Source organism: Nelusetta ayraudi, unplaced genomic scaffold (genome assembly GCF_046127955.1).
Source record: "Nelusetta ayraudi isolate G7.1 ecotype Tasmania unplaced genomic scaffold, CSIRO-AGI_Nayr_v1 ptg000011l, whole genome shotgun sequence".
NCBI classification, from domain to species: Eukaryota; Metazoa; Chordata; class Actinopteri; order Tetraodontiformes; family Monacanthidae; genus Nelusetta; species Nelusetta ayraudi.
In genome coordinates, this window is record NW_027466061.1 from 8,690,001 (window position 1) to 8,702,947 (window position 12,947).

Consider the following 12,947-nt stretch of genomic DNA (forward strand, 5'->3'; position numbering starts at 1 on the left):
CTGCTGTTGCGTCACGGCGAAGCTGCAACACTTGTGTTGAAATATTTCAATGAGGGTTTTTGCCCCGGTAATGTCGCACATGTCTGGGCTTGGCCGTCTGCTGATAAAGTCGCACGAGGATGCTTTTACAATCGGCCCTGCTGAATCAATCTGATACATGCAGAAAGAGGTCGACTTCCGGGGGCTGGTTGGACGGAGGGACGCTCGGCTGTGCGGTCCAGGCAGATGAGAGGCTGACTAAAGGAAAGGTGGACAGTCTGACACTCTCTCTCTCTCTCTCCAGATAAAAGATTCCACTTTTACCTTCAGCTCGGTCGTAAAAATTATTAAAAATAAATAAATAAATAAATACTCCGGCCGCTCGCTCTTCAGTTGCGTGGCAACTTCTCAATAGGATGAGGGACTAGAGGAAGTCACTGCACCGAGCGGAGGCCCAGCACCGTGACACAAGGATCAGCTTCGTCGTGTACCACTTCCTCATCTCTCCTAATCATCCAAGCCGCCGCTGGGATCCAGTATGGTGGCCCATTCGTTTCAGTGGAGTTGATGCGGCCCAGAGAGCGTGCGCTGTAGTGTCACTTCCCATCATGCCTCTGTAACTCACGTGATGCACCATCAGCCAATCAGAACGAGCCAAGACACAGCAGCAACAACTCTTCTGGGTATATTCTGGCCCTATCATTATGAGCTGGTCAGATGCATCCTGTGAGCTGTTTTACACCCGTTTCTTTTGTACTGTGGCCTATGGGGAAAAATATGCTTTTGGGGCCACCTGGGGTTTTTGGCTGCAGTTCCTCGAGTGGCCACTGGAAGAATTCGCTGCACCTCTATATTGCCAGTCTTGTATCCACTTATTGTCAGACACCCATGGTGTCAGCAAAAGCTTTGTGAACAGCGAAGGTGAGACACAGACAAATGATCATATTCAGAGTGGCGAGGTTTTAGTTTCACCACATTGATGCCACTCTGGTATCACTTGAGTGATATCAATGTACCTTACCAGCAGCTAGTCTTGAAAGCATTAGACAACATAATGTTGGCCAATGGGAATAACCTGAGTATTTCCGCATGGCCGCAGGACCCCCCTCCGCCCCGCGCAGCATCGTCACCCAGATGAACGACAGCACCCTCAGCCTGGAGTGGAACGAGCCGCTGGACAGCGGCGGCAGGACCGACCTGAGCTACTCGGTCAGGTGCTCGGCGTGCCGCGTGCCCAAGGGCCCGTGCCTGCCCTGCGGAGACAGCGTGAGCTACCGGCCGGCGCAGCACGGCCTGCTGGACCGGCGGCTGGAGGTGTGGGGGCTGCTGCCTCACACCACCTACGTCTTCACCATCCAGGCCCTCAACGGGGTGTCGCAGCTCAGCGGCAAGGAGCCCGCCAGCAAGAGCGTCAACATCACCACCACCCATGATGGTAAGAGGGGAAGGAGAGACGGGGGGGGGGAAACCAATAGATGGCTGTCAAATTGCCTTCAAGGTAAAAATCGAAGACTCCAGCGGTAGTTAAAATCCTGCTGCCCCCCCTCACAGTGCCGTCGCTGGTGTCGGTGATTCGGAAGAGTGACTCCACGGAGAGCAGCCTGACTCTGTACTGGTCGGTCCCAGCTCAGGCGCACTACAACATCCTGCAGTACCAGATACGCTACTGTGAGAAGGTGAGAGCCGGCGGGCGGCACTTCTCAGCTGTCTGCCTTAAATGTCAGGCAGTGTTCTGGTCTGGTGATTAAAGGTCCTGCATGGTCATACTTCTCTGATGTTTACTTTTTCATCCCCGGGCTGTGGTAGGCCAGCAGCCTCACTTGATTAGTAATCCCAAAAACCCTCTAGAATAGAGCATGTATTAGCCTGCTGTTTACAGCCTCCTGCAAGAAAACACTCACTTTTAGCTTCCTGCTAAGACCTGTACCTGTAAAAGGGGGGGTCAAAAAGAAGGTGGTCTCAGAGGGCGGAAACAGCACCTGGCTGAGAGGGGGGTCCTCGTCTATATGCTGTATGTGCCCTTTGTGACATCACAACAGGCTGAGAACTGTGTGTTTCAGCTGGATTTTCTGTCAAGTAGAGCATCGATCAGTCATCACTTCATCAACAGGCTAGAGACGCACATTATTGTTAGGAAACATTGTTGTATGGAATTCATATTGTAGGTTGTCAAAAAGGTCTTCACTGCTGTCGCCGTCGTTCTGTTTTGACTTGCCTCTGTTTGAAACGTGTCGGCAAACGGCTGCGCTGCTAACGCGTGTTTCCACGGTGGCGCAGGAGCAGCGCAGCGAGGACCAGTGCCACTACACAGAGAGCAGCAGGAACCAGGCCGTGCTCAGCGACCTGCGCAGGGCCACGCAGTACGAGGTGCAGGTGCGGGCGCACACGGAGGCCGGCTACGGCAGCTTCAGCACCCCCGCCCTCTTCCGTACGCTCCCCGACGGTAAGGAGGAGGAAGAGGAGGTGGCAGCGGCGGCTGCTTCACACTCACACTCACTCACACACTCACTCAAGTGTGACTTTTCTTTTTTCTCACATTCTCTTTGTTTTATAGCACCAAAGTGTTTCAGGTTCTTTTTCACGGCAGCAGCCGCTGCATAGGAATCTCTCTTTTGTTTTTTATGAATTTATTGGCTGCGTCCTTGGCATGAAGTGAGCGTCCTTGTGTTGAGAACTTTAAAATGTTCAAGGAAAAAAAAAAGTCTTTCATGCTGTCTCTTTGCTTGTCCTCGGCATTGTGCACCATCCTCCCTCGGTGTGATCCCTGCAATCGACTCGGCTCTCACAGTCTCTTCCTCACCCCCCCCCCACCCCACTCCACCCCACCCCGCTGTGTCTCCTTCTTGTTTGGTCTGCTCTCCCAGGACAAGACTCTGCCTCCCAGTTCTTGCTCCCCGGCGTCCTTATCGCTGTCGGGATGCTGCTGCTCGTCACGTTCATCTTCGTGGCCGCCTACTGCATACGGTGAGAACAGCGGCGGTGGGAGGGAAGGGACGGGTGGAGAAGACGATAGATCTGGAAGGCAGGAGAAGCTGACGGCATAACAGGAAAGGGAAAGGTTTGGGAGGGAGGCGGGATAAGAGAAAAAGAAAAGGAAAAAAAAAACGAAAAAGCTGGGAGCAGGAGTGACCCCGATTTTACAGTTTTACTCCCGCTTTGTTCTTTTGTTTACACAAATCGTATCTTATCGACGGCGGAGTTGCACTCTGATGCCCGCGACACTTTCTCTGCACGGTTTGCGGCGGCGGCGCCTCAGACACAAAAGGGAACACCGGCGATGGCGCTGCTTACACAGCTAAAAGTTATCCTGCTCATTAGTGCCTTTTCCTTGGGCACCATTGTTTGAATAAATACGGTTGGATGTCATCAGAGGGAGAAAAGGAGGTGTGTGTGTGTGTGTGTGTGTGTGTGTGTGTGTGTGTGTGTGTGTGTGTGTGTGTGTGTGTGTGTGTGTGTGTGTGTGTGTGTGTGTGTGTGTGTGTGAGACTGATCGAGAGAGTGGATGTGGATGGAGGTAGAGGGCAGGGAGAGACAGGATGCAGGCGTCCCAACCCTGTTTCCACAGGACAGGAGAACAATAGCGGTGACCTTGTGACACACACGCACACACACACACACGTTGCACACCAAGCAGTGGCTGAGGCCCAGATCTGCCACTAAACCCCATGGTGGTGCATTATTGCTATTTTGGGCGCATGAAGTGGGAAAGGGAGAAAAATGGAGGAAGGCAGGGATCCAGTAGCCACAGGGGCTCGTACAGTGTGACGCTGCCAAGCAGAATTAGAACTGGAGCCGCTCGTGTCAAAGAGCACGACCGCAGAGGCCGGCCCCAGCGTTGGAGTGGTCGGCCGTGGAAAACAGCCGGGCAGCGACGGTATCAGGGTTTCACAACCCAGTCACGCCTCCGACAAACACACACACACACAACTGGAGGACGGTGGAGTCGCCACTCATTTAACAGCAGTCAGACTTTGAGTGTTATCAATCAACCGATCAACTTCTATTTTGGGCAGCGCTGAGTCGCAACCAAAGGCGTCTCGCAGCGCTTTACACACTCTGGAGAAAACCAAGTGAAGCTGGTGAGCGAGGAGCAACAGTGGTCAGGAAAAACTCCCTGTAGGAAGAAACCAGGGGCCAGATCCACAAAGCGATTGCGTGGCTTTTGCGCCAGAAAATCCGTGTAAACAGCGCCAAAAACGGTGATTCCGATCCACAGAGAGGACGCAAACGTGAAAATCGACGCAAAATGCGCCGAGGCGCAGGTAGCGGCAGGGTTGCGCCAGACTGATTTGAATGTATTTAAATGAGTCATTACGTGCAAAATGAACCCCCCTTCTATGCAAATATGCCTCATTCAAACAGCGGCAGATCCAGAAAGAGTTTGCGCTCGTGTCCGCACGCAGTTTGACAGACGCAAACACAGCCGGCCAAAACCAGGCGCAGTTTCTGTTTTGCGGCCAAATTGCGGCCGCAATCCCGCCGCAAAATGCACCGCATTTTAGCGCTGCGCGCCCTTCTTTGAGGATCTACCCCCAGATCTGGAATCCACAGGCCGCTCGTCTGTTTTGACCAGTGAGGGGGAATAGGAAATACAAAAAAAAATGTACAGAGAGAGACAGAGATTGAAGCAGTCAGAGTGAGTTGCAGGGTGAACAACCAAATACATACAGAGCTCTCATAATAGATAAAAAAAAAAATGAATACTTCAAATATAGAAATATAGAAAGACACACATAACTATACGACATATGAATATAAACATATATAAATAAATGTTGTATAGTTGAACATTGAATTATTATTAAACATTTAAATAGACTTGAATGTTTAACAGTGTGCAGCTGTCCATATAGAGAGTATTAGTCTGTGATTAGAAGGGGAAGAAGCTTACAAGCGGCAGTTTCGGATCCACTCAGAGTGACCACTGGGTGATGTTGTACCAGTTTTCTCCGCTGGCCTCAACTCACTCTGAGAAGCCTGCCGGTGCTTCTTTTAGGTTCTGGCAGGTTTGTTCCCTCTGTGGGAAAGGCAAACAACTGGTGACCTGGGATCAGAGATTTCAGAGGCTACAATAGGAAGACCTCCTGCGCTGGGAAGTTGTGAGCCGCTGCTTTGCTGATAAATGTGTCAACTTGATATAATAATAATAAAGGAAAAAACAGTTTCCATTGGCACTATTGCGTAATAAGCCTTTAAAGCGCCGCCCTGCTCAGGCCTTAAAACTTCTTTATGACGCTTTGGAGTGCGATTTAAACCTTCCCAGGGCACACAAGGTCTGACAGCAAGTCTTCACCTCCCTCTGCTCTGCTTCACTGGGGAAAAAAACAAACACTCCTTCCCCCCCCCCCCCAAAGCCCTGTAATTTAAAAACCGTCACGTGCGCGGAGACATCGGGGCAATTTTGTCACCGGGATGCCGTGAAATCGACACTGCCGTTACATCCCCAGCAAATAAGCCTCCGCCTCTGGATGGGAGTCGGCCTCCTCCCCAACAGGTTTTTTTGTGTTGAGATGAATGACTCCGTTGCCTTTTGTCCTCCAAGACACTGGATGTGTGTCGGCCAGAGGGTGTCGGTCTGTTGCTCGTCTGACCTCAGACCTCTGGCTACATGAGGTCATCCAGAGTGTCGGGAGGAATCCCCAGCGGGATCAATAAATTATCATATTTTCCTGCGCCTGCTCGCCTCCCACAGGACACTTTTATGCCTCCTCCGAGTTCCTGTTTTCACTCAGGGAGACGTTTTTGTTGCTGGCACCCGTAGCAGCCGCGGCCTCGGACCACTGATTTGCATCACACTGGTGTTATAAACTGTTTGGAACACTTGACTGCACCTACAGAGTCCTAAGCAGCAAGAATTCTTCAGATAAGGACGCCGCCGTCGTAATCGCACATCACTTATGCTCGATTTGTTGTCCGCTTGCAGCCGACACAGCCGAGTCAAGGACCCGGAACTGGGTGACAAGACCAATCAGTACCTCGTTGGCCAAGGTAGCGCACACACACACACACACACATATCAAGAACACACACGCTCGAAACCTACGTAGATTTACGACTCATTTGAGTCAACCAAGTATTTTTTTATTTTTTCTCTCTTGGAAGGTGTGTGTTTTGCTGGTAGATCTCTAACGCTGCTGCTTTTCCTTTCCCACGACTCCGTTTGTCTCTGGTCCTCAGGGGTCAAGGTTTATATCGACCCCTTCACCTATGAGGACCCAAACGAGGCGGTGCGAGAATTCGCAAAGGAAATTGATGTTTCCTTTGTCAAGATCGAGGAGGTTATCGGTGCTGGTAAGCCCCTCTTTTTCAATTCTCCCGTGGTAACACAATGTGCGGAGGAGAAAAGTGGTCCACTTCACGTTCCGCCTATCGTCGCGACTCGCATGCTTTTTTTTCTCCCTGATTTGTCCTCTCGCCAAACATCATTACGAGAGAGCGAACGCGGCTCCCACCCAGTCAAATTGTTTCTGTGACATTTAAAAGCATCGTGTGCGTTCCTCTTTATCGCAGCAAATTCAATCCTGCCGCATTAATGAAGCAATTATTCGCCAAACAAGTCTGCAGCGTTTATTGGAACAAAAGGGCGCCGCTCGCTTCCAGCGGAGGCTCACGCTGAACGTTTAGATCCTTCATGCATGTTGCGCGTGTGCACGTTTCAAACGCCACAGGAGAGTTCGGCGAAGTGTGTCGTGGACGGCTGAAGATCCCGGGCAAAAAGGAAAACTACGTGGCCATCAAGACGTTGAAAGGGGGCTACACCGACAAGCAGAGGCGGGACTTCCTGTCCGAGGCGTCCATCATGGGCCAGTTCCAGCACCCCAACATCATCCACCTGGAGGGCATCATCACAGCCAGCTGCCCGGTGATGATCCTCACCGAGTTCATGGAGAACGGAGCGCTGGACTCTTTCCTGCGGGTGAGTGTGCGGGCGACGGTCGGCACTCTTCCTCCTCCTCCTCCTCCTCCTCCTCCTCGGAACACGCCGTCGCCTCTCCGGCTCTTCATCCGCTCTTCTCCCTCTCTCTCCTCCTCCTCTCCCCCTCGCAGCTGAATGACAGCCAGTTCACGCCCATCCAGCTGGTGGGCATGCTGCGCGGCATCGCCTCTGGCATGAAGTACTTGGCAGAGATGAGCTACGTCCACCGGGACCTGGCCGCCCGCAACATCCTGATCAACAGCAACCTGGTGTGCAAGGTGTCCGACTTTGGTTTGTCCCGCTTCCTGCAGGAGAACTCCTCTGATCCGACCTACACCAGCTCCCTGGTGAGTCGACGCTCCCGCTCGCCGCAGCGATCACAGACGCTCTCATCGTTTGATTCCATTTCCTTTTTTTTTCCTCACGTTGGAAAATAAAACTCACCGTCCGCCCCGGTCGTAGCCCCGTGTCACCCTCCTCCGCGTCTCACTCTTTACCTCGGCAGGGAGGGAAGATCCCGATCCGCTGGACGGCGCCCGAGGCCATCGCCTTCAGGAAGTTCACGTCGGCCTCAGACGTGTGGAGCTACGGCATCGTCATGTGGGAGGTCATGTCTTTCGGAGAGAGGCCGTACTGGGACATGAGCAACCAGGATGTGAGTCTGTGCATTGACAATCAGGCGACGTTTCCCAGAGGCTGCTTCTGCATTCTGCTCGCATGATGTCATCCGGGTGTCTGGGAGACCTAGCGACTGAGTTACGCTGTATTTCTTCAACGAGATAATCCATTGGAGCCGACCGGCCAGTGACGGCCTCATGTGGGCACACACACAAGATCAGGTGCCTGGTGGGACATCAGAAGAGCCCAGTGTGAAACTCCAGAGACGTTGTCTGAATTAGAAAATGTCTCCAGAGCCGCCGCTGGCAGTGGGATGAGTACAGAATGGGTGAAATGTCCCTTTAAAGAAGAGGCCTTTCCTCATCAGTTCAGCTCAGTTTCATTTGTCAGTTTCTCCACACGTACCAGCAAGGAATGGAAATGACATTTCTCACTCTCCCACGTTGAAATGTGAACGCTAATGACCGGTGTCATGACAATTTCATTAATTGAAAAAAAATAGAATATCAGCTTGCAACCCCCCCGACTTTAATCATCTTCCCTCTGATCAGGTGATCAACGCCATCGAGCAGGACTACCGGCTGCCGCCGCCCCCCGACTGCCCCACCCACCTGCACCAGCTGATGCTGGACTGCTGGCAGAAGGATCGCTCGGCTCGCCCTCGCTTCGCCGACCTCGTCAGCGCCCTGGACAAGCTGATCCGCAACCCAGCGTCTCTGAAAATTGTGGCTCAAGAAGGAGCAGGGTGAGAGCGCCGCCGCTGCCGCCGTCGCCACCATTTGTGACATTTTGAGTGGCGGGTAAGAACCTGGCCCCGGTGAGGCCTCGGGAGGGAAGAGGAAGGCTCAGCTCGGGAATGTCGGAGTCTGCCTGTCGCGTTTAATAAAGTCTTTTCGTGAGCGTTTGGAATTCGAGCCATCCGAGGACGGGAATGAGCCCCCCACCGGCCGCTCTTATGTACCCACTGAACGTCCCGCTGTGACCTGTCAGCTTCTCGCTGATCCCATTTCCCTCCCTCAAAATTCTGCCTGTCAGCTGGCCGCATACAGACGAGGGCGCTCCGCCTCAACCTGACAAGACTCATTGTTTGCCGCCGTCACTCAGCCGGCCTCAGATTTCGACCTCAAATGAAACCTGGAATGTTGCTGCAGGACGTTTCTGCAGAAGCTTCTCGCTGCCGCTGCTGCTGTCTCGATCACGCTGTTTCTCAGTCCTTCCTTTGTCTCTCTGCAACCCCCCCACCCCACCCACCCCAGGCCGTCCTACCCCCTGCTGGACCAGCGTGCACCACAATCCCTCTCCTCCTGCGCTTCGGTGGGTGAGTGGCTGAGGGCCATCAAGATGGAGCGCTACGAGGACAGCTTCCTGCAGGCCGGCATCAACACCGTGGACCAGCTGGCCCAGATCAGCACACAGTCAGTCCGCTTTTCCTCTGCTCTGATACTTTCCTCTCCCAGAGCCAAACTCCACTCTTTGTTTTGCAGTTTTTTGTTTGTTTGTTTTTGCTGCGAGGGCGAGCTTTCAGTTGTGGCAAGGCCAAAATGTATTTCATGACTTATTTTTACTGGAGAATACCCATCAAACCCAATGAAGGCACTCAATGTGTGATGAAGGTGTGAAGTTGTTATTGTGGAATTTGGACTGTTTGGAGCGCAAACTGCATTTTCACCTGCTTGCTGCTGCTGCTACCAGACTTGAGTTGCTCTTGCACAAAATACTTTTATTTTACTTTTTCTCCATCCATTGTTCCTGTCTCACCTCCTAATTTCTTTTGGTCTGTTTTTTAGGGATCTGCTGCACATGGGCGTGACCTTGGCCGGGCATCAAAGGAAAATCCTTTCCAGCATCCAGACGATGCCCATCAGGAACAAGGGCACGGCCACCGTGACCTTCTAGTTCACCTGCTCTCCTCACTTGGGTGCTTAATACCAGCACGCGAGTGCAGCCCTGTAGTGAGAGCTCACCGGATCGTCACCTGTAACGCACTTTGGACGTGGACTCTGGGACAGGAGAAGTGGTGGTTTATGAACGATCAGAGCATTTTTAAAGAACTGCATAAAAGACAACGACTGACCTTCCAGCCGGTGAGACGGGAGTCACGGAGAGACCGTGTTTGACATTGTACACACTCATTTTTACAGCTTATGGACAGCATTTTATGTCCGCCCATAGGGGAGAACTGCTAAATGTGTCGACTCGAGAAAATGACAGAAGTTTCTGTACCGCCGTGTCACTCCAACATATCTGGCAGCCGACAGCGACGCCGTCACAATGAGAGGAGCCGCCTCGCCAAAGAAGAAGAGATGCCAGCGCTGATGGAGGATTTCACTTTCCACGCTGTGGTGTCATCATGACTGCAGGACTGATTTCACCCCGACTGCGTTGCATCAAACACACAATTTGCGCCCTGGGACCAAAAAAAACAGAAAAAAAAACATTTCCGGCCGTCAGATTTGAGCGTTGCCTCCTCTTTGCTCAGGTGTCGGTGTGGAGGTCGGACTGCAGAGAGCAATCTGCCGGACCTCAGAGTAGTTTCTCTCATCTCTCATTTTCTGGTTCTGGCTCTGCTCCTTCAGCAGCGCCGCCTCAGCTCGGCGGGAGGACGAGAGACACTCGGACACATATTGGCACTGTCGTCATTTGTGCTGGAAGACCAGTGAGGCCTTGTTGCTTCTCTTGGCGTGTGACCGGCCGTTCCTTCTGCCTGTGTTTCTGCTGGCAGCTCCGTTTTATTATCTTCAGACTGAACGAAGACCAAATGGACCGAGAGACAACGCAACACTGTCGAATCCGTCTTCTTTGGCGAGAATTGCAGAGGACGTTCTCTGGTCCTGAGTCATTTTTTTTGTTTGTTTGTTTTTGATTTGTTTATTTTGTTTTGTTTTTAAATATCCAATGACTGATTTGGATTCACTAATCCTGTATTCTCCATCTTCCAGTGCCATTCGACTGTCTTTGTGGACTTAAATGCCATTTTTTATAAATCTGAAATATCTCCCGGGTGCTCTTGTCTTTCTTTCTTTTTTTCTGCAAATAGCATTTTGGAATTTGGTGTTTTATTATCCTTTCTTCAAGAAGAATGCAGGTTGCAAAGTCAGCACATTGTCTGGTCTCAAGGCTGCACACAAAACTCTCCCAACATCCCCAACATTTGCATAGAAAACACACGTATCCGTTGGTTTCAGGGTGGAATGCTAACAGCACAGTTAAGCTGCTGTTTGGTTTGTAGAACACACACACTCTCTCTCACACACACACACACACACAAACTCCCTCTCCCATGTTTTTCAAATGTCTCCTTTCTATATTTTTCTCATTCACTTTAATTTGATCTATATAACAGCATCATCTCATCACGTGCATGCATTTAAAACTCTAGTTGTCCTGCCTCACTGCAGTCTAACGTACTTACTGCCACCATCTGACAACTTCCATATACGGTTGAAATATTTGCAACACTGTGCAAAATCTCTCTTCTCTGCCAGACTTTAATTAAAGTGAGATTTCTCGGAGGGGGTTTTGTGCCATGGCCGTCAGATCCCTCAAAAATAAACTTTGAAATAACGAGTTGATAAGAGGCTTTTCAGGACAGTCATAATTATAAAAGAGGAATTAATTGTGCTTCGAGTAGCTTCCTCACTTTGCTCCGCACAAACAAAACAGCCCAGTCCTCCTCCTTTCATGCGACGCACGGAAGCTAATTATACATTGATGGAAGACTACAGACTTCATTGAATTTCCAATATACCTAAACATGCACAAAATGGACCCGTCGCCGCTCCAATAACACAGTGCTCTGTCCCAGTGACCTGAGTGGCATCTGCCCCAAATTCCAAATAAATAAATTGGCAGCTCACCCTTCAGATAAACAAACTGCTCTTCTCTCTCTTTCTTTGGATTTTGATTTAGATTTTCTCTCGGACGCGCCTGGACCTTTGATCCAGGCTTTTATTTCATTGAATACAATGTCTGGGTGTTCTTTTTCTCCCTTTGATGAGATAATATGCTGCTGGAAGTCTGCGTTCACAACAAAAAAATGTGCGAGTACAATGTCTAATGGGGTATGTATTTCTGTCCTCTCTGTGGCTCTCGTTGCCAATATTCCTCTCATCTATTCTGCCGCGCCGTTCTTTTTTTTTTTAAATAATGAGAAACAGGAGACTGGCTGAGTGAGAATAGACTCTCACTCCCCCTGCTTTCCCCTACTTTGCTTTCCTCCAGCCTTCTGTCTCTCCAGAGAGCCTTTACCCTTGAGGGCTCCGAGCTTGTCCTCTCCTATATGTTTCCCTTCCTGGTCCTCGGCCCTTTTAATCATGGCGAGATGTTCTTTTCTTCCCCGGCGCCTCGGGCTGAGAGCAGCTTATGGCACCGCGTAAGCTTAAACTCCCTCCTCGCGCACTTTTCAGTTTTTCCTCCTGCTGCTCCTGTCTGCCGAAGCCACCGTAACAAGGCGGCGCTGGCAGAGCTTGGAGAAGCAAAGTGTTCAGGGGCATTGATTAATGTGCTCTGATTATCTCCACCTTACTGCCTCATTCCTCTTGCTTCGCCCCACCACCAAACCACCAGACTATGAACCTGGTCTGGTGGAGATAAATAAGGACGAGCAACTGTTTTATTTTGCCTCCAAACGCCGCCGCCATTCTCGGCACCCCAATGGCTCCGTGAGAGCCCGGCATTCGGCCCCGCTTTCTACTTCTGTCAGTGCTTTTGCGTGACCCCTGACCCGGGTGCATAGTACACATCAAGCCAGCAGCTTTGTCTGTGCGACCTGAATGGCCATTCATCAGGGCCGCCGTTGAGCAGGCGCACAGGGTTTTAGCATTTGGCAGATTGTGTCATTCCCCTTGCATTCCTGTGTGCATTCGAGTGTGTGTGTGTGTGTGTGTGTGTGTGTGTGTGTGTGAGAGAGAGAGAGAGAGAGAGAATGGATGGCAGCTGCGGCGGGGTGGGAGGTGCAGGGGTTAACCCGTGCGACAGGTACCTGTGAGGGCTGCAGGCAGGGTGGGGGTGGGGAGAGCAGGGTTGCATGCAGGCAGAGGGGGGCATAAAAAAAACCCCACAACAGTTTTAACCCTGTCTGCCGGAGAGCATCAAGGTGTGATCACAGGTCACACGTGCATCATTAAAGGTCAACTTGTGATTTACTGAAGGAGGGAGGGAGGGAGGGCTTAACGCAATCAGCTGGCAGAAGCAAATAATGGTGTATTATTTACAGCCGAGTATTTTAACAGCCGAGGGGAAAAAAGATCAGCTTATAATGTGAGAGCTCTAGAAACACCCCACAATGTGACGCTGTAAGTCTGAAGGCTCTTTTATTAGACATTCCTCCTAGAACCACCAAAGGCATTATGGTGTTGTTTTTTTAACAGGCTGAGAGTGTCAGAGCGCCAGTTCTTGTCAGATAACAGCAGCCGAAGCCTCCCTCCCCCATACG

General features: G+C 51.2%; 1 protein-coding gene across 1 annotated transcript in view; it reads left to right on the plus strand.

Moving 5' to 3' along the window:
• Positions 1–10,515, plus strand: part of LOC142884706 (ephrin type-B receptor 4a-like) — a 39,399-nt gene extending 28,884 nt beyond the window's left edge. Inside the window, exons 6-17 of the mRNA XM_076020545.1 lie at positions 1,079–1,414; positions 1,531–1,655; positions 2,257–2,422; positions 2,844–2,943; positions 5,903–5,967; positions 6,157–6,270; positions 6,648–6,895; positions 7,027–7,242; positions 7,401–7,550; positions 8,065–8,258; positions 8,770–8,928; positions 9,301–10,515. Of these exons, the coding sequence (XP_075876660.1) occupies positions 1,079–1,414; positions 1,531–1,655; positions 2,257–2,422; positions 2,844–2,943; positions 5,903–5,967; positions 6,157–6,270; positions 6,648–6,895; positions 7,027–7,242; positions 7,401–7,550; positions 8,065–8,258; positions 8,770–8,928; positions 9,301–9,409 (1,982 nt within the window). The 3' untranslated portion in view covers positions 9,410–10,515. The remainder of the gene's footprint in view (positions 1–1,078; positions 1,415–1,530; positions 1,656–2,256; positions 2,423–2,843; positions 2,944–5,902; positions 5,968–6,156; positions 6,271–6,647; positions 6,896–7,026; positions 7,243–7,400; positions 7,551–8,064; positions 8,259–8,769; positions 8,929–9,300) is intronic.
• The last annotated feature ends 2,432 nt before the right edge of the window (positions 10,516–12,947 follow it).